Raw genomic sequence first — 21372 nt, 5'->3', positions numbered from 1 at the left:
CAATCGATGGAGGTTCCTCAGACCCCGCTCCACACCAGCCGGGTTTTAAAGGAGGAGATGGATGCATGGGAGGAAGTCAAGGTGAGACTTCTGGCTCTGATTACTTAAAAAATACAGCCGCTATACAGACTATCACTGTCAGTTTTTGTTGTAATTCTGTCACTATCAGGATTATCTAAGCAGACTTTCAAATTAGTATCTGAGAAGTGTGGACACAGCTACTTGTCTTTGCACCTGAACTTGGTGCAGGTGGAATTATACAAGTCTGATTTCTTTAAGTACTCTTATTCCTAAACTCCCATACACAACTCACTGCTGGTTCAAAATCTTTTTTACCCCCAAAACAAAAACACATCCTAACTTCAGCGCTGCTTGGAGGATTGTAAAGATGAAGGAAGACCAGCTGGGGTGGGTGTTGACTGCAGGGTCTGCGGAAACCCACTCTTAACAAATTTAACAAAAGTAAAATAGAATTTAAATATAAAAAGAGTCTGCTGTACTCATGAAACGCAACAAAACTACTCAAGTTACACAGAACACTGTAGCACGAAGATGTAAAATGTATTCTTTCTCCTGGTTTGTGGTAGAAAAGCAACAGTTTTTATTACTGTTCCACCACAAAGACGCACGTGTTGCAAAACATTATCCCACCTCTTGCATGTAACGTGCCAGGAAACGGAATTGTACTCATTTTTTTGAAATATTTCATGGTAAATGTGATCTATCGATGCCAGACGCGTTTTCATCTTGGAGGCTGAGCCCCACTCAGATTCCAGGAAGTGAACCCCGGCGGGATCGAAGGTGATTGGTCAATGTGCGACTCTGAGCAAAGTTTTGCGGGGATTAGTTGAATTTGCCTTAATCGTTGGGATTGCAACATTGCATTGTGCAAAGCTCCAATTACAGGAATAAATCTGATGTTCCTTATTCTGTTTGATCAGCAAATACAATAAAGAAAAAACACTTAAAGGAAAGAAATAAACCTCCTGTTCACTAAATCAACGTGTCTAACTACAACAAACGAGTAAAGCAACCTGCCTAATAGCTCGGTTTTTCTTTCCTTATTTCTCAGGAGGAAATGACCAGTGCCTTGGCAACAATGAGAGTCGACTACGAGCAGATCAAAATCAAGACCATCGAAGACTCGACCAATCCACTGCTAATAAAAAGGAGACGGAAAGCCATGAAAGTCATGCAAGACCCAAACTCCGCTACCCACTGAAAGACGCATGCTTTGCATGCACATACAACACAAGTTGTGACAAGGAAGCAATAATCTGTCGACACGTGTCGCGTTGCATGGATTTTATTTTCAGTGTTTTGTTTGGGTTTTTTTTTTTCCTTGGCAAATTCTGTTTTGTATTAGTGTTTGTTTTTTGTTACTGTACCATTTTAACAAGTTCATCACTTTACTCTGGCAAAGCGATGAGTCCTTTTTTTTTTCTTTTGTGTGTGTGTGTTTTTCCACCCGTTTTGAGATTATGAAATCCAGAAGCTATCAGGGTGTGTACTCAGAGGGGCCTGAATGTTGGAAGAAAACATGAAGCCTTAGCGTTAGCAGTAGTTCTGTTTTAGCCCACCGCCCTACTCTAGTTTCAGCCCCCTAACCTGCGAATGTCGTCACATGGCTAAATCCCAAAAATTAGCTCCAAGGGAAGGTTTCTCTTCTTGTTCGTGGAACGCAAGAAACAAGCAGATGTATTTTGAACTGACAAGTGGAATGTAAAGACGTCGTCCCTGACCGTAGCTGGAAACAGACTCTGATTTCTGGGATTTGAGCAGGGAGGGACTTTTAGGTCCACTTTGTGTTTGATGAATGTTGAACTGAGGCCTATGCACTCACACAAGGACCGTGTGCCGCTCCGACAGAGCACCTCACTCCGCTGCCCCTCTCTCCTGCCTAAACCCACGCTTAGTTTTAGTTTCGTTTTCAGGCGACTAGTTTTAGGGCAGGGAAAGAAGCCGTTTGAAAACCTCAAAAACTCTTCTTTCTCTTGCATGTAGCTCATCGGAGAGTAGGAGGCAGATACTGTAATTTTTTCATGGATTTCATGAACATTTTAGCATAGGCCTTACAGAGTATTGCTCATCGACAAATGGCTTTTAACCCCTTTCTACTTTTTGGTTCGTGCTTTTACCAATGTTACCTTTCAGAGTATAAAAGAAAAAAAAACACGGCAGATTAATTTTCAGGTTAAAGCTATGCAGATGTGTTTGTCCGCCTGAAATCCTTTTAAACTCATTTTGTTCTTGTTTCTTATGATTTTAATTGTTTTGGGGGAGAAGTCAAGCAACAATAGGGAGTGTTTATGTGTGTGTGTGTGTTGTAAGCAGTAGCATCCCATATAGTGCAGATTGGACACTTGGACGGTCTGTAGGTTGCAGCAGCCCAGCTTCCTGTCCCACCGCAGTTCTGCCCTCTTCCCGCAGTACTGAGAGGAAATGCAAAGGACCGTGCTGTCCGTCGACGCGGCGCAAAGTCTGACATGGCGCCAGTGAGCCGTCATCACACTCAGAGAGGATACGTTTTTGTTGTTTTTTGTTTTCCATCCTGCTCAGTGTTTTGTTAATGGGTCGGCACACGTCCCAGCTCACTCTGGATCATAGGAAATCACTTTGATTTGATCCACTTCACTTTGTAAAAATCACATCCACAGTATCATCTGCATCACACACACAAAACAATCTCTCACAGTAAAAAAAAAAATGTTAGTTGAATGTTTGTGACTAAAAATGTTTTTTTGCTCTCGTCACATTTTTGTAGTAGAAACACAGATGTGTCTGTCTGTACTCATCTTTGAGTCTCTTCAGCTCCACCTGCCGTACTTTTGACTGCTTCAGCTTTGGAATAAAAAAACAAAAAAAAAATGTGGGAGAACAAATGTGTCCTTTCATCCTGATTGAAATCATTTCTAGTAGTCCAAGACGGTGGCCTTGCAGCTCAAAACAATCTACTTTCTTCGAATGTTAAAGTTTTAAAACTATATTTATAGAAAAGTTTAGAAATTGTAAAAAAAATAATTTTTTTGTGAAATTTGCTTTATTCAAACAGTCAGATGGTTTTTAGACAGCGTATATACTTCGTTAATTTTATTTAAATAGCACCTTATTAAGCGAACCTGCAAATTTACACAACAACGAGCGATAAAATTAGATCTTTAAACACTAAGAGTGACACCAGTAAAGAAAAACAGAATAAAATAAAACCTTCAGAGCACAATGAATTATTGAAATAAAAACTGAGTAGAAGCAGAACTTTTAATAGCACCTTAAAATGTTTCTAAACTCTTCTATGAAGAAATATTTTCTAAATTGGCTGCAGAAAACTTGATTCACAGTAGGTTTGACTGTTGAAATATTTCCTGAAAATCAGATTGAACAACACTGAGAGCATAAAAAAAATTAAACTTAATCTTAAAATCAACTCGAACAGGAAGTAAAAGCTGATATCTGCTCCGTTTGTTGCTTCTGTTAACAGACGAGCAGCAGCATTGTGTGCCAACTACAGGAAATGAGAGGACTGATCGAAGTCCTTATTCAAGGAACTACAATAATCTATATGTGGTAATAAAAGCAAAATCTTTGTAGAAATAGGACCACCTTGGCTATGAATTATTGCCATTTTGACATCTGTTTTTTTAATCAAAATAAAAGACTTGTGAAAGACTGAATAATATTAGACATCCAAGAAAATCTTTCCTCCAAAACGATTTAACTTCTGTTTCGTTTTCATTAAAATGTAAGTTCACCCATGCCCTGGTGCTGTTTAGACAATCCAATAAAAGCTCATTAGTTTTGATTTTTATGGGCAAATATATCTGAGTATCTGCGAAGCAGTCGAACCAGATGCGCCTTCTAAAAATAAACGTCAAAGACGACATGTTCAACGAAACCAGGCCAGGGCCGAGAACGCAACCTAGAGGAACTCCACGTGTAAGTGGCGCTGCGGCAGAAGAAGAATCAGCCACGTGGTCTGAGCTCCAGCCAAATGTGATTTAAAGCACTGCTGAGGAGTTCTTCTATCACCTGCACACTGTTCAAAGTAAGATAAGAGTGCTGTAATCTACAGGGTTTAAAAAAGGTCATTAAAAACCCCTGAAAGCACTATTTCAGTGCTGTATTATTGCTTAAAACGTGCCATTTTTCTTTCATTATCGCTTTGTCCTTCTGTTTAATGAAGCTGTTATGAAGTGATTTGGTCAAATTAAAGGTCGAAATATTGTTTGAATATAAAGTTTATTTGAAGCCGAACACACCTCCTAGGTCAGGGTTCGGGATCTGTAGCTCAGACATGGGGTGCACAGACTTGTATCATCCCTTCTTGCATGAGTGACTCCTGGAATGCACGCATTTACGTAGCAAAACGGCACGGGGGCCATTGAGTCAACACGCACATTTGTCAACACCGGGCTGTTTGAGCGAGTTTCCCACCAGCGCGCGGGGTTGTTTCTCTTCAGGTAAGGGCCGACCGTAGGTTCTGTGCTTCCAGCTCTGAGTGGGACGAAACCCACAGTCATCTCAGCCCGAATACACCTGCGAAAAGTCAGACAGAGACGGGGGTGAAAGGGGGTCCAGGGGAGTCCCAGTAGTAACCCTGAGGAGGTTCTACCCCTGAATAATACGGTTAACTACACCACAGGACACCCACCTAGTCTGATTCTCACAAATTCAGCAGAGGCCCCATGCTGCCTGAGCTGCCTGCGATGACGGGTTTGGGGCGAGAAACGTAGTGTAAAACTCAAAGCTTGTAGGAAACTATAGAAAAAAGGTGTTTTTCTCAAAAGTTGATGACATTAGACGGTTTTCATCACTGCAGAGATATAAAGATTTCCTCACAAATAGCGGGTTCAGTTCATTTTTCCGGTTTGGAAAGAGTCAGCAGAATGTCGGTGCCTTTAAAAACGTGAAGTGTGGAGGAGGGAGACTTCTCAGCCGACGCTCACGGCTCACAGTTCACGGTTCTTTGAAGTGGCGTGCCGCCCTGCCTGTCACACACGAGCACACATCCTCTCCCCCAAAGGTGCTGACTGACCCGCAGCAGACGCACCTTGCGACAGAAACATGACACACTGGCAACGACGTCGCTGAGAAAACTTTTAAGTGCTTTCAAACGGAAAACGTGTCGTTATCACTATTTTTGTGCTGAATAACACACACTCACAAGAACACACACACACTTGTTCTGGAAAGGTAATTGTTTTTTTTGTTTTTTTTTACTGTTAGGTACACCTTTACCTACATGTTGTGGTTACTGTGGTTGCTTTGATTTCGGGTTCACATCATCGCGGGTTATTTTAAAAGCATCTCTCTCTTATAGGAACTCTTTCTTCACTGCCTTCCAAGAACAGCCGTCTGACAATAAGCGCACTCGCTGACAAGAAGGAATGATCTGATTTGAAAGGTGGCGTGGGGGGTGGGGGGTCTAAAAAGGGGCGCTTCGGAAGTGGAGCAGTAGGGTTATCAGGCAGTTGCTGGAGCATTTGACGCTCGATCCGACAGCAAGGGGAGGTCAGCAGGCGCCGACGATGCGCTCGACAGCGCTGCCGCAACTTGGCAGAGTTGGATAGGCGCGTTGTGGGTTTGCGGGAGGCTCTGCGGTTCTGTTGCGCAACTTCCCGGCACTTGTGGTGTACAGATACCACAGTGACATTAAAGGTGGAACCAATGCGAGGGCACCTGTACGCATCGCGAGGGCTCTGGTGGGCCTACGCAAATCAGAGGATTGTTTGATTGTGCATCAACCATCACAGAACCGCATGACATCAGCCAGCAGCCATTAACATCAGAGCAGAGACGGCTGTGTTTGGAGTAACCGGATGGTGATCGGTGCCATCGTGTCATGCTCAAATCTCACTTCTGCTTTATGGCGAATCATGTGAGCGTACGGCAAAGCTGCGGGGGAGGACCAGTCTTGGCAGTGTTGTGGCATAAAGAGTCACAGGGATTGACTACAGGTCACTTGTCTCTCGGTGATTTGAGGGACCTTGATGGCTCAGCCCTGTGTCAGTGGCATCCCGTGTCTACATGTCTTACCCCTCTCTGGCTTTTTCATTCCAGTCCGGTCACATGACCTTTTCAAAGTGCAGTTTCTGGGTTTTTGTCACTGCATTCAAGTCAAGTTTTAGAGTCGAACAGCCAATCAGCGTCAGGCGTTACAGGTACTTGCGTTTTTTTTTTTGAAAGTTCGTTGCTCCAAATGAGTACCTTGGAAAGTTTTCTTCAGCTCTGCAGCTGCAGGCTGATCCCAGGAGACTGGTTCCAGGGTGTCCCCTTCGGCTCATTGACGAAAGCACTTCTTTGCGGCTGTGAGAGCATGTTTAGGGTTTGTTGCAGAACGAGCAAACGAACAAACACGTTTTGCACGTATCACGTCTTTTTGATTGATAAGAATCTGAACGTATGAGGGACCTGAAACCTTTCAGCTGCGAATCTTAAATAATGACGCAGGCTAAAGCTGCAGCCCAACACGTTCTGTCACACGAGACAGAGACGTACTGAGGTGCTTCGGCGTTAGCAGTCACGACACAGGGCACATCGTAAGAAATGCACATATTATGTAAAAGAAAAGAAAGATGATGATACATTTAGACTGTGATGCGTCAATATTCAGGAAGTACCCAGAGTTCCACTTGTTTCACAACACTGTAGTGAATTTATTCTGAGTATTGTTCCGACTTCTGTGTGGATGATTGTTGTGAAACACGGCTCTGTCACTCATTCATCGAAGCCCCTCTTTCCACCGAAAGACGCAGGAAAGACATCTGGTAAACAGACTCTCGGTGCCACCAAATGCTTTCTTTGCATGTCCTAAAATGGGCTTTTACGCAATAATTCTACGAAGCTGCACTGATGAAACACATTTTCCAATTTACTATACGAGGCAGGCTGACATTCTGCACTGACAGATTCATATATATATAGACATACATACTGTGTCAGTTTGTGCAAAGAGGAAAGAATATACTGCAAATATATATTAGTCATTTGCTATCTTGATCTAATTCCTGACTCATCGGATGTGATTTGAAACTTGTGTCTCAGAGCAGTCAGTGTTTCTAAAAAGACGTCCCCGGTCCTTTTAAAAAGTCCTGAATCCTTCTCTGTTCTTGAGTTTTGATGCCTTACGTGCACAGTTGCTATTTTAGAGGCGTAATATCTAAACGTGTAAAATACGAGTCCAGTATTGATATACTTGTGTCAACTTAAAGGTCGACGGAGAAAAGTTGTGAATAATTAATATCTTATCTGCTGTAGATAGCGTTTTGAACCACCTCGTATTGGCGCAACAGAGTTTAATTCTGGCTGAACTGATGAGCTAATGGCTAGTCCAACCACAGTGGATTCCTGCCACCTTACAGCAACTCAAATATCAAAAATGTCAAAACAGTTTGTGCAATTTTTTTATTTTTTTTTTTCATCAAACTTTTACTGTTATTTTGGATTACATGGCTATTCTGGATCAGGATAATCCAGCATGAAGTTCCCCATGCTGCGCCGGAAGTGCTACAGCTAGCTGCTGTGGCTGCCTTTCACACTTAAAAAAACCCATTGAACTTAATGCAAGTAACCGTGTAATGTGAAATAACTGCAATGTAAAGGTTTATAAAGTAGTGAACCTGAATGATTTATTTTATTTTATTATTTTAATGTGGAGTGTTTTCAAGATGACATCAAGTCACTCCTGGTCCCTGCTTGGACTAGCCCTTAGGTCGTCAGTCATGTCAGCGTGTAACTCTGAACGACCTCAGCTTGGAGCAAAACTGAGCTGATTACAACAAGTAAGATATTAACACAAAACCCCACTCGAAGAACATCTGAGCTACAACTTAAAGGAGCAGAATTTGAAATGTAACTAACGGTAAATTTGTGCTTTTGTTTTTTTTTTCACGACAGGAGCAAACTCTGCCTCTCATTCAAAGCAAAAGAAACAGCTCAGTTCTGGCCCTTTTCCCTCCATTTCCTTTTGCACTTTGTGGTGATTTTCTCTTCAGAAATACATCTGCACAGCAGTCAAAGTGTTCGTCATTCTGCTTTTTGTGGTCTTACAGAATGACTTGTATCACGGTGCACCGTTGCATTGCACTAATGTTGGACATTGCAGTAATGTTGTCTGGGGCTGTGAGAGATCTCAGCGCACGCAAATGTTTCATGCAGGGACATTTTTTTGCAGCAGTGTAATCCCAACACCAATCCCAAAGAACACATGGATTTACACATTTGTCTCGGGTCTGACATCCTCTGCCCTCAGACACAGAGAGGAGTAAAGGATGCAGGATCTTTCCCTGAAACAGACGGACCCATCAGTCCTCGGTGCATCAGATGCGTACAGGTTCAACGCTTCGTTAGTTCCTCCATCTGCTGACCACCTTCACTCAAAGAAGTTAGAGGTGGCGTTTAAAGAGGGCAATTTATTTGCACCTCTCCGTGCACCGCAGTCTTGCACATCTGCACACACTGGCTCGAGCTTTTTCCCACCCCGCCTCGAAACTGCTGCAGTCTCAGCCGAAGACTCATTCCATAACAGCCCTCTTTGGTTCACACACGAGCAATCAAAACTGTCAGCGCATGTTTAAGGAGGGCTGAAATGTCAATGCCATTCAAATTTATCAAAAAAAAAAAAAAAAAGAAAAGAAAAAAGCCTCATTAATTAAGTTGAGTCACCTGTAAGAAGCTTGTTCCTGCCAGAGCTAACGCTGAAAAAGCTAACCAATCATGCTCGGCAGAACTGATGTTATGAATGATAGCTTTTTTCTTTCAGAAGTAGCGTCATTGCTGGATTGATACTACTCAATTCGGCTTACACTGACTAAGCATGTGACAACCAAAATGTCTTCGAGTAGTTTCAGTGTTGAGCCCTGAGTCAAGTCGGGAGAAGAGTCAAGTCAGACCCCTTCTGTCAGAGTAATACCACGACGTTTATTCAAAGCGTGCAGAGTGCGTTTGTGCGCCACTTTGGTGGAAGTGACAGCAATGCAATAAAGCTGGCAAAGTTCCTTCGTTTCGATTTAAAATGTTTTCACCTCGAGTTATAGTTGGGTTCTTCATCTGTATATGACACTGAGGGAGATGGTTTTTGCTTGCTTAGTTTTTTTTTTTCCTTCTTCTTCTTCTTCTGCAAGCGTGCATATGCCACGAGGGTGAGGCTGGCTAGTTACGGTAAGTTAACACACACTGCTGCTGGTAAGTGATGTATATGGGTCACGTTTGAGGTTAGAACATCAGCCTGTCGAGTTTACGCCGTGCGCGTTCTCTGCCGTACACTGCAGGATGTGATACAGTGTGTTTACTCATTCCAGCGTGCTATTGCATGATAGCAGTTGTATAACATCTTACTCAAGAAAATCAGCAGGCGTAAAGTTTTTTCTTTAGTTTTTTTTATTTTGCATTTGACTGTAGAAAAATACCAATAATAATAAATACCAATATACACACAACACATATTAAAAGCAATAAATATCACATTTCTGATAGATTCAAGTGTATAACACAGTAACAGTCTCAAACAACAAGTTGTCCATGGGACAGAAACATAAAATTTACGTCTTTGAACAACAAAGACATCGGTTGGCTCGTAAGGACATTCATATTTCTGAATATTATAGACTAGAAGCAGACAAGAAGTCTTTTTTTTTTCTCCTGTATAAGGAATACAATGATATCCTGGTTTAGTTCTGAAGCAGACTTCACAGGTTTCTGTGTCGATGAGATGCCAGGTATGTCTCAATGTAGTTAAACAACAAGTCCAGCTCCCCCATGGCCTTGAACAGACCTTTGCTCTCCATCTGCAAGCAAACACGTCACATTTAGTCAACTGTTCACCGGTTGAGACGGTTGTAGAGCTACTACTCATTATTGTTGTTTTTTTTTACAAAACAGAAAAATGTGTTTCATGTTGACGCTCACCTGAGTGTAAGTCGAATTTAGATTATTGATGTCAAACTGGTTTTTGCAGGAGAAGTAGTGTCTCTGAAAAGGAAAAGTGGAAAAAAAGTCATGTTAGCACAGCTTGTCAGACTCTCTCCATCAACAAATGAGAAAGGCTTAATTAGCAAGTTAATTAAGAGCAAATTAAAAGCACTTATAAAACTTATAAAAAAGCAAAAGAAACACAGATCCTCTTCCCCTTTTACAAAGGCTGGATGAAACAGCTTTGCACACTGCTACAGTTCAGGAATCACTGACTAATGCAACACCATGACCCATGGTGAGTAAGCTCGAAGAATGATGTCAAAAAGGGCAAACAAAGGGTTTCTGCGTTTGACGCTGAAACCACAAATGTGTTTTTTTTTGTTCATCTGAACTTCAAATATTTCTTTAGTTTTGACAGACTGGCAGAAAAAAAAAGTGTTTTTCTGTTCTGACTGAAATAACCACTTTAAAACAATACTTTGAATACTAGAACAGCCAGATCAGTTAAAAGAAAACAGAAAAAAAAAAATCTGCACGGCCCACAGTGGGGTTCAACTTTGGGAGCCATGGGTCTGAAAAATGAAACTCAGGTGTTGTTTGAACTGCACCATTATTTCTATCTTGAATTTATTTTAAGCCGTCAAAATAAGCAGGCTGAGCAGCATTAAAGGAATAATAAAGGATATTAAAGCAGTTAAATGCTTCTAATTAAATCCAAGTTAACCTTTTTGCTTAAAAACACAAAACTTTTCACTTAATTAAGGCTATTTTTTAGAAATGTTTTGCTCCAAATACTTTTGGAAGGCTTGCAAATCAGTCATACGTGAAAATAATAATTATTTTTTTAACATTTAAACCACCCAGCTGCGCGTCATTAAGTCGAGTTCATCGAACCGGTCATGTTCGGAGTGTAATTTCCTGACGCGCAGTGAACGCCTCATGTTGACATGAGTTGGCCCCACGTGCCCTCGGATACTCACACATCTGGTGACGTCACTCTTGAGCTGGTCGAAGATCTGCTGGATGGACTCCACATGGGGCTTCAGGATCCTGGCGGAGCCGTCGCTCGCCCCGGCCACCGCGGTGGGCAGAACCGTGTTCAAATAAAAGCCCAGAATGCTGTTTATGGCCTGGCAGGCGAACGGAGTCTGAGAGGAGGGCAGAGCAACACCAGCCTGGTTAGGGGACGTCATTTTACACTATTCGGCGTGCAAGACGAGCCTCTTGAGGTTAAAATAAAAGGTAAAAGCTCTGGAGAGGCTTACCTTGAAGGAGTCCTCGACGCTTTGGTCCAGCAGCGCTATGTCCAAGTCATCATTTGCTTCCTGGAGGAAAGAAAAAAAAAAGTGAGCGAGATGTTTTTTTTTTTTTGCAAGGAGGGATGAACCATCTGTGTGATGCTGCAGCAGCAGCTGAAGAGGAGGTGTGTGTGTGTGTGTGTACACTCACATAGAAGTCTCTGATCCGGGAGTAGTCCTGTCTGAGCTTCTTCAGCCGGGCCGGGAAGTCCTCCACGAACTGGCAGCACCGGTTGTTGCAAACCAAAGTGCTCCGACATGTGGCGAAGAAGGAGAGGACAGCCAGCAGGGACAGGAGGACAAACCGAGGAGACATGCTTAGCAGGGCTGGTTCAGGCTGCCGGCGCGGGCTTCAGGCTGGAGGCGAGAGCTGAGAGAAGATGCTGCAGGTCGGGCGGATAAATCTTCCTCCTTGTGGGATCTTGCTGCAGACCTCAGAAGTGCATATTTTGGGGCTCATCTCCCCTCTTAATATATAGCCAAAATTGGGACAAAAAACCGAGGGAGGAGACTTTACTGGAAGGGAAACAGTTAACATGTTCATGTACACAGGGGGATTTTTTTTTTTTTTTTATGCAATCATTCATTACATGTGAGTGCTCCTCCCATGAGGTCTGTGAGTTTAAAAGATTATCTCTGGTTGGAACAATAAAAACGAAAGGAAACATTTTGAAACTGTCGATTTATTTGAAATAAACGTTGTCTTACATGCTTTTTAATTTTAAATGAGGAAGGATGACATTTTATTTTAAATAAAACATGTTTCATTTTTAATACTTCATGATTAAATTATTCAAATATATTATGATTATTATTACTGGCTATGTGGATACAAATATTATAGGTACTTGTTTCAAATTCTAAAATAAAACATAAAAAATGGGATCCTAAACTATATAAAACGGGGCAATTTGAAAGAGTTTACTCCAGTTATTTTTCAGTTTACACACACACACACACACACACACACACACACACACACACATATATATATATATATATATATATATATATATATATATATATATATATAAGTATTCACTCACCCACCGAAATCATTGAGATCAGGTGTTCCAATTACTTCCATGGCCACAGGTGTGTAAAATCAACCATGCAGCCTGCTTCTACAACAATTACTGAAAGAATGGGTCGCTCTCGGGAGCTCAGCGAGCTCCAGAGTGGTATCGTGATAGACGCCACCTGTGCAATAAGTCCAGTCCAGTGAAATTTAAATATTCCACAGTCAGCTGTTTGTGGTTTTATGACAAAGTGGAAGTGATTGGGACCGACAGCAAATCGACCACAAGGTGGCAGGTCATGTGAGCTTACAGGGCGGGCTGAGAGGACGCTGAGGCACAAAGTTCCCAGAGGTCACCAACGTCCTCCAGAGTCAACAGCTGCAGAACCTCCAAACGTCATGTGGCCTTCTGATCAGCTCAGGATCAGCATGTAGAGAGCTTTCCATGGCTGAGCAGCTGCATCCAAGCTTTCCATCACCAGGTGCAAAGACTCAGATGCAGTGGAGTAAAACATGCCACCACTGGACTCTAGGGAGACGTGTCTTCGGGAGGGACGAATTGCGCTTGTCTGTCTGGCAGTCCGATGGACGAGTCTGGGTTTGGCGGCTCCCAGGAGAACGGTTCTTGTCTGACTGCATTGAGCCAAGTGTAAAGTTTGGTGTAGGGAGGACCATGGTGTGGGCTTGTTTTTCAGGAGTTGGGCTCGGCTGCTTAGTTCCAGTGAAAGGAGCTCTCAATGCTTCAGCAGACCAAGACATTTTGCACATTTTCATGCTCCCAACTTTGTGAGAAGACTTTGGGGACGGCCCCTTCCTGTTCCCACATGACTGGGCAGCAGGGCACAAAGCAAGGTCCATAAAGACACGGATGTGGAAGAACTTGACTGGCCTGCACAGAGTCCTGACCTCAACCTGAAACAACACCTTTGGGATGACCGTGAGTCAAGCCTTCTCATCCAACATCAGTGTCTGACCTCACAGATGAGCTTCTGGAAGAATGGTCCAAAATTCCCACAAACACTCCTAAACCTGTGGAAAGCCTTCCCAGAAGAGTTTAAGCTGTTACAGCTACAAAGGGTGGGCCAATGTCAGATTAAACCCTGTGAATTAAGAATGGGAAGTCACTCAAGAGCTCGTATGAGTGTGAAGGGACTTTTGGGAAGTGTATAAGTGTATCTTGACAAAACCAAGTAGAAGCTCGAGCCACGTGACTGACCTACATCGGACTGGATGTAGTCTGTGTAGGCAAACAAATATGGCAGAGTCAGAAAAGCGCAAATGGAGAGGAAAAAGAGAAAGAACGAGTAAAGCAGGTGTCAAAAATTAATATCGGGGATCAAGCAGGGCGGTGGAGCGCCGTAAAGACGGTGCTCGGTATTCAAACGCATGCAGCTTTTTCGAAACGTCTGCTCGGCCCGTGAGTTTAACGGTTTCAACCAAACTGATCGTTTTATGCCGTGTCTCAAATGTTGCTCACAGATTTATTTTTTTTAAATTTAAGGACAGATTATCCATCAATATGAAAAGGTTAAAAAAAAAAAAGTTGTGCAGATTTAGTTTTTTCTTTTCTAAAATTGTTAGTTTGGACAGGTTTTTGTCCTGTTGGATCCAGCACCTTTAATTTTCATAGACAGCCGACCGGCACAGAGTTGGAATTAAAGCTGCTGAAGGGCCTAAAAGGACTTTTAAAATGCAGGGAATTATTTTATAGTAATTTACAGGCTTTCTTCTCAATAACAAAGCGGCCCACCCATATGGAAACGACATCAAGTCGTGGTTTGAGTCTGATGACGCCATGGATTCTCTCTCTATGTCAGACGTACACAACAGAGCCGGCAGTGAGAAGGAAGCTGATGGGTCTCTGCGTAGCTCTTGGGCTTCCACCGTCGTCTTCACTGAACAGGCTTTGAGGTTTGCAAAAAAAAAAAAAAAGAAGAAAAGAAAAGAAAAAGATAACTCTGAAAAGGAGAAACCACATGGAGAAGTTGCCTGGTACTTTTAGAAGTGGCAGACTAAGGCGGTGTTTTCCCTTCTGTACTTTTAAAATTTCTTGTGTGGAATGTCCACTTGTCCACAGCCGTCCTTCTTCCATTCGTCCTGCAAGCTTTCTGTCTCGGCTCGCTGACGTTAGGCAACCCTGGCATTTCAAAGATGATATTTCTGAATGACTTATGGTCTCTGAATGGTATTATCTCCAGAGAAACTGAAGAAAGGAGTAAGAAGGTCTAAGTACTGGAAGAGGTGTGTGCAGCGGCTATGACAGCGTAATGTGTTTTTCTCTAAATGAGTTCAACCGAAAGGCCTGAGAGATAAAGAGCAACCTCAGCTCGGGCTAATAAATACATTGCATCAAAACCAGAATTTCACATTGCGAAGACGTGGTTTAGTTTGCCCCTTGAGAGATCTGCAGAGAAGATACTTGAAAATGCCACTCATGTAACAAAATCAAAACTTTCTTGTTTTTTTGATGTTCAGTGTTGTCCTTTATTGTTTAACACAGTTTGAAAGTGCAGACATGTATAACAGCACAGCACCTACAAAAAAAATTATCATTAGTTTTTAGGTAAACAGAAAAAATACGTGCAAAAACACGAGAACAACGTGCTGGCTGCTTTCAGTTTCGCTGACGATCAAAATCAATATCAGCAGGTGGTTCAAATCAATTAGGATGCCTGTCAACCCTCTGAGGGGATGTGGTTTAAATAACCTCCAGTAGATAACTCATTTTTCAAAACTCTTATTATAGCAGCCAAAGTGGTGAGAATAAAGTTAATGCAAATATATTCTTACCATGATGGATTCATGTGAGGCATATTTTATTTTGGGAGTTACTCCATTTAAAAAAAAAACTTGAGATTCATTGAGTTTTTCATTTTGAGACTTTTTAAAGATTTGTTTAATGCTTGTCTCAGAGCTTATTTATATAAAATATCACTGAGTCAGCAGAAAGCAGTCGACGGGGAAACTCCTCTCATATTGGACACATTTGAATGAATAAAGACCTAGCTGGGATTTCTGCCGTGACATATGGAAGCTGCCAGTAAATGATATATATATATAATTTTTTTTTTTTTTCAATAAACACCCGGTTTTGGACAGAGACTAAAATGCGTGCATGCACAACTGACACGTCAGAATCATTTTAACCTCGAGCTGCTGTGGGACGAAACCAGCTAATATCATGAATCAGCTTTTTAGTCACCTCTTCACAGAATTGAGAAGTCATCAGAGCTCGAGTATTTCACACTGATAACATAACGTGGGAGTTAAATATTAGGTACGGCTATGGGATGCTTACCAATTGAGGACTTGTGTAATTATTAGACATCTTGTTTCAAAACAAAAAAAAATAAAGAGAAAAAATAGCCACCACATGACAAATAAAAATAGCTGCATCCTTTTACCACTAGAAAGGAACAGGAGTAATCCGGGAGATTTACTGAATGGCGCCACAGCAGCCTTGTGTACCGTTCGCGGCGCCTCTGCAAACCAAAAAGGAGGCCAAGGCTGACTCAGTTTGAACTTATCTCAATGCTTGTCTCTTTGTTGTCTGCAGGACACTTCTGATCAGGTGTTGATGCGGTCGGGTCGCCTCTTTGTTGTCGCTACACTTTAACCCCTCACCTCCTAACGGTTTCTGATGTCGTCAGAGTGCTCAGAAGCTGCTGTCAGCAGTTTCAAACATTACCTGAAACCAGACTGCTGATATCACATCCAGTTGTTCCAAAAATCAGCCGCCCTGCTGAAACTCGATTGCAACATCGCGTATAGCGAGTGTCAGAGGACTTTCGAGCAAACAGCTGACAGCTTTTGTGCATTTCAGTCCTTTGCTGTGGGTCTTAGCTGAGTCGATGAGTTGCACATTGCGCTGGAGGTTCTCTACGTTTCCTCAGCTGCGTGCATCACATTTCTTTTTCGCGTCTTTGTGCAGATTTGTGCTTCTGCATCGTGTACTTGCAGATGTCACCTTTAGAGGAAATGGATTCGTCTTTACTTACAAAGCCACCACAATCATCTTTCACTTTCACACTGGTTGTCTGTTCGACTGCAAACACGTGTGCTTCGATCTCGGCGTCCAGTCCCACACAGATCTGTTTCGGTTATTGTTTATGTCGAGCGCCGTTTTGATGTAAAGCAGAAGTAAACTTCATGCGAGTGCCCTCATTTTTCTTATAGTTTCTGTTGCTAAAGCTTCAGAGAGAAGAAGAAAAGGAAACTCTGACAAATGCGTTTTTTGCAGGGTCATTTCAGCAGGGTGCCACCTGTTCTGCCAAAAGCTGTTAACCAATGCCCGTGCGCTCATGGGTGTGGTCACCGTTTGAGTGTCAGCTGATGCGATGATGGCTCATGGGCTAAATCGGTGTGTGACCACTTTTGAGAACTGAGCAGTGTGTAAAAGCACCATTCTTGGAGTTTTGCAAGTGCAGCCAAAACTCTGGACTTCCAATGAATTCTTTAGTCATTTCCTTACTTCTTGCCCTCTCAGTCCTCATGATCGTTGTAAGCTTCACTCTTCCTGGTGATAATGGCCACAAGAACTAATACCCTCACCTGTTCTTGAGTCTCTCGAAGCGGAAGTTATAGCAAAGGGCAAAGCAGAAGCAGCATTCAAATGTAACCACAAATGCCTGAACCTTCCTCTACTAAAACTTCCATTGAAACCTTTTTTGTTTCTTTTTGCAGACCTGAGCAAGCACACGAAGTGAACTTTCTGCTTTAAATAACCCGTCCATTGAGCAAGAATTCATTGAGAGAAGAGGAAACTTTAAAATTTCCTGTAATTAAAAACTTTCCTTGACCCTAGCAATAATAGCAGCGGAGATTCACATAAACCTAACCTTTTCTGACTCAGCTGGCTATTGACAGTCTCCAGTTTGATGATTTAGTGAATCCTTTGAGCATTAAAAGCCGTGCGTAAGCACATCCACGCATACTGCCAAATGCATAAGCACCTGTCATGGTGTTAACCGCACTTAAGTAAGAACTGCTCGCTGTGACAGCTCATATTTTCCCAAGGTTTATAAACATATGAGTGCTGAATCTGTGAAAGTATCAAAAGTACTCTCTCTGAATGTTAATTAACCAATGAGTCACAGATTATCTTAATGATAAGGATGTCAGCAGCAGAAATGGGATCCAAATGTTCGATTCTCTGACTGATAACACTTCTCTGATACATTTGTTGCTCTGATCCCGGAGAAGATCTGTCTTTGGGCAATCCAGTGAAGGAAGGTAACATTTACCATTTTATTCAGGCCATATTGTTACACGAAGCAGTGTTGCCACGGTAACATCCTACTTTATTTCGCTGACAGAAATAAAGCCGGGTGAACGACTCCATGAAGTTCTGCCGCAGCCTGTCAGTCACAGTGAACCTTGACACTTTGCTTTAAGTCTCAAATAACCACCTGAAACTGAATGTATTTAAATAGTGACTATTTGAACATATGAGAGTGAGCTAACAATGAAGCAAATGTACAAAAGTTAACACATGACAAAAAAAAAATTTAAGTGTGTTTATGTGTATTGTAGGGATGTCCCACTCATTTCCATGGAGGGCTGCAACTTTAAAATCGCACTGCAGCCTGTCGACTAGGGGGAGCTCATCCTTTATGGCTTCAACTTCTGGCTTCCAGATCTGTGTCCATTACAATATATGCTGATGATTACTGAGAACTCTGCTTAAAATTAAATGGCCTATAAATAAATTAAAAGGAAGTGGTTTGAAGAGGAGAAAGCTTAACTTTGCCCAAAAGAATCTCACATTTGGGCATTTGCATCCTGACATGTGGACAGCACGTGGGCACGTGCACAGAAGAACTGTGAATGGGTTTTCTCCGCACAAGCAGGATAACAAAGACTGCGCAGGAAGAACGTGAGAACCTCGCACGTTAACGGTATTCTCTGACTCACGTCGGCATTGTCACGATTTATACTGAGTGGTTGTAGCAGGACAGGACCCAGGCCCACAGGAGGCAAACCCTCTGTGAGGCAAGACTTTAATGACTCAAATCAAAAAATCCAGAGACAGCGTAACAGGAAAAAAATAGAATAAAAAACAGTAGGATACAGGGAAGATAGCAGAAAATCAGACCGAGAGGAAAGAGGAAAGCCACGGGGTCGCTGCTGATGCTGGGAGAGGTGATGATTGAATGAAAACAGGTGTGCTGATTACTGACGAGATACGGGTGGTATGTGAGAATCTGGAAAGTATAAAGGACATTTAGAAGGGACAATGATGGTAGAACAAACAGAAACCAAAAACATATCCATCCATCCATCTTTTTCTGACTCAGCTGGCTATTGACAGTCTCCAGTTTGATGATTTAGTGAATCCTTTGAGCATTAAAAGCCGTGCGTAAGCACATCCACGCATACTGCCAAATGCATAAGCACCTGTCATGGTGTTAACCGCACTTAAGTAAGAACTGCTCGCTGTGACAGCTCATATTTTCCCAAGGTTTAAAAACATATGAGTGCTGAATCTGTGAAACTATCAAAAGTACTCTCTCTGAATGTTAATTAACCAATGAGTCACAGATTATCTTAATGATAAGGATGTCAGCAGCAGAAATGGGATCCAAACGTTCGATTCTCTGACTGGTAACAAGGAAGGTAATGTTTACCATTTTATTCAGGCTGATGCTACACCAAATCATATTGTTACACGAAGCAGTGTTGCCACGGTAACATCCTACTTATAACGTGTTACTGACGCTGACATAAATAAAGCCGGGCGAAGCGACTCCATGAGCTTTTGTTGTCAAAACCTGAAGAAACAGGTTTGTGACTGACAAAACCTGTCAGTCACAGTGGAACATGAAACTTTGCTTTAAGCCTCAAATAACCACCTGAAACTGAATGTATTTAAAAGATGCATATTTGAACGTATGGGAGTGAGCTAACAACGATACAAATTAACAATTAACACATGGGAAAACATATTTGAAGTGGTCTGTTTTAGTAGCAGTCAAGAAAATGTCCCACACAAAAAAAACCCCAAAAACATAATGAACATGACTAAGCATAACTCCGTAAACATAACATCTAAACTCCATACATACAGGACGCAGCCATGCTGTGAACCTGCAACCTTCTTGCTGTGAGACAACAGCTCTCCTCAGCCATGCTGCCCAAGAACGTAACTACATAACCAAAGTAACAATGCTCATAACAATCCCAAAGAATGACAAACAAAGTGCTTAACAAGGATCAAAACTAAACACACTGTCCCAAAAATGTTGTGCTTTCTAATTTGTTTGAGCTAAGATAATCTAAATAAAATAAATGAGCAAAAGTAACATAAACAGATGAGAAACTACGCTAAGAAACAAGGATGTAAAATGCTAACTTAAACTTATCTAAAACAAGTCATACAAAGTCATACTAAAGATAAACTGAGGAAGATATAAGATAGATACTCCGATATAATAAACTGATAATAAGCTAACATAAACTAAACTAGGATTTAAAAACCTCAGCTGAACAGATCAGAAATGATAAAAGCTAGGCTGTACTGAACTAAACTAAACTAAAGGTACCGGAAGGCCAACTAAAGGTGTCAGAAGGTTGTTTGCTTTTTTTGTTTAAAAAAAGCTAAATTTATCTAAAACACAGGCTAAATTAAAATATAAAAAATAAGCTTGGCCAAGCAAACTAAAATAAGTTTAAGCAAGCAAAGGCAGGATAAAATTGACTAAGTGATACTAAAATAAACTGTGGAAAACCAAAGTAAGCTATAATAAGCTAATATAAACATAAACTAAACTACGATCTAAGAATCTCAGCTGAACAGACTAAGATGAACTATACCTTTGCTAATGGTAATTCAACTTTCAGCCAATTTAACTATGCTAATGCTGATTCAGTTATAGGTTACTTACTGGAACATCTCAATGATGAATCCAATCAGCCAAATTAATGTGGTCCTCCATGCCAGGCCGAGTCAGTAACTTCTCCAAGGTCGATTTCATTCAGCCAGCGAGTTCTAAGGTCCACAGCTGGACTCACAAGAGACGCTTCCATTATGCACCTTTGTTTGCACAGCGACTGAGTCTGAGCGTTCACTGCTCAGCACATTCCTTCACACAGAGCAGGCAGCCCTGACATGACCGAACAGCTGCCAGCCTCTTCTGAATTTCATGATACGCCAGGTGGCCACCAAGTCCAAAAAACAGAAATCATGTTATCAAAAATCCAATTACGTATACGTCTTCAACATCCTCGACCAACATTACAGATAAACACACAATCTTCCACTTGTTCCAGGAATCCAAGGTGTATCCAGCTGGAAATGTCTAATTGGGGCATTAGGGCTCTCCTGTGCCCGGTCTTCTCGTCGAGAAAATTTGATCTATTGCGTTGAGAGACCAGCTGACCAGATCCATAATAACTTAATTTAGAAATTCTTCAAAGAGAGGCTTCCAAAGAAAGAAAGACAACCAAAAATCAGGACAGATGGGGAGGGGGAGGAAACAGAGAGAAAGAAAAAGCGTCCACTTTTGCTGAGAGCAGGGCAAAAAAAAAACAAAACCACCTTAGACATCTCTGAAGATGTCTGATAAAATGACCAAACTGTGTGATTAGTTGCACTCAAAGAACTTGCTCGTGGTGCTGGCTGTGCTTTAAATTAAATAAACAAGGAAACTAGGTTAGTTCTCATTTTTTGAGTCCAACTATTATACGAAAATAAACTTTCCTGCTGATTATAAAGATGTACTGTCACTGGGAGTACAGCTACAAAAGCATTTGCCACTTTTGGAATTTATCTATAAAGTAGCAATCAAGACAAATACTGACAATAAACATCAGTAATATGATATAACGTTCTGTGAATGAAACAAGTATTTCTCAAGAACGTTATAATATTTAAAACCATCCTCTACTCTTTTATTTCTAACTGATGAAAGACATTCCCACAGCATGATGCTGCCACTACCATGCTACACCGTCAGTTTTCCTTTGTGGTCTGTTGGGGGGACTTTATTCTGCATGTTTGGAGAGTCTCCTGTACAACTGTTGTTGAAATCTAAATACAAGGTTTGAGAGCACACAATAATTGTCAATTCCACCCTTTTCTTAGACATTTTTGGGTATGTTTTAATATCTCTTGATTGTTTTTTTTTTTTTTTTTTTTTTTTTTTTTTT

At 41.6% G+C, this 21372-nt stretch overlaps 2 protein-coding genes across 2 annotated transcripts in view; one reads left to right on the top strand and one right to left on the bottom strand.

Annotated features, from left to right (window-relative positions):
* Window positions 1-2707, top strand: part of mapkapk2a (MAPK activated protein kinase 2a) — a 23104-nt gene extending 20397 nt beyond the window's left edge. The window contains exons 9-10 of the mRNA XM_017416013.3: window positions 1-81; window positions 1073-2707. Coding sequence (XP_017271502.1) covers window positions 1-81; window positions 1073-1222 — 231 coding nt within the window. The 3' untranslated portion in view covers window positions 1223-2707. The remainder of the gene's footprint in view (window positions 82-1072) is intronic.
* Window positions 2708-9354: 6647 nt separating this feature from the next.
* On the bottom strand, window positions 9355-12123 carry il10 (interleukin 10). The gene is made up of 5 exons (XM_017415839.3): window positions 11359-12123; window positions 11175-11234; window positions 10890-11057; window positions 9904-9966; window positions 9355-9782 (listed from the first exon to the last, which is right to left on the bottom strand). The coding sequence occupies exons 1-5, from the start codon at window positions 11521-11523 to the stop codon at window positions 9684-9686; spliced, it is 555 nt and encodes a 184-aa protein (XP_017271328.1). The 5' UTR covers window positions 11524-12123; the 3' UTR covers window positions 9355-9683.
* Between the last annotated feature and the right edge of the window lie 9249 nt (window positions 12124-21372).

Source organism: Kryptolebias marmoratus, linkage group LG4 (assembly GCF_001649575.2).
Source record: "Kryptolebias marmoratus isolate JLee-2015 linkage group LG4, ASM164957v2, whole genome shotgun sequence".
NCBI lineage: Eukaryota > Metazoa > Chordata > Actinopteri > Cyprinodontiformes > Rivulidae > Kryptolebias > Kryptolebias marmoratus.
This window is presented reverse-complemented; position numbering and strand designations above follow the sequence as displayed.

Bases quoted from the DNA above. Each gene is read 5' to 3' on its own strand.
- il10 (XM_017415839.3), bottom strand. From the start codon at position 11,523: ATGTCTCCTCGGTTTGTCCTCCTGTCCCTGCTGGCTGTCCTCTCCTTC. The intron at 11,235-11,358 runs GTGAGTGTACAC...TCTTTCCTCCAG, and splicing joins CCCGGATCAGAGACTTCTAT to GAAGCAAATGATGACTTGGA. The intron at 9,783-9,903 runs GTGAGCGTCAAC...GTTTGCTTGCAG, and splicing joins TAAATTCGACTTACACTCAG to ATGGAGAGCAAAGGTCTGTT.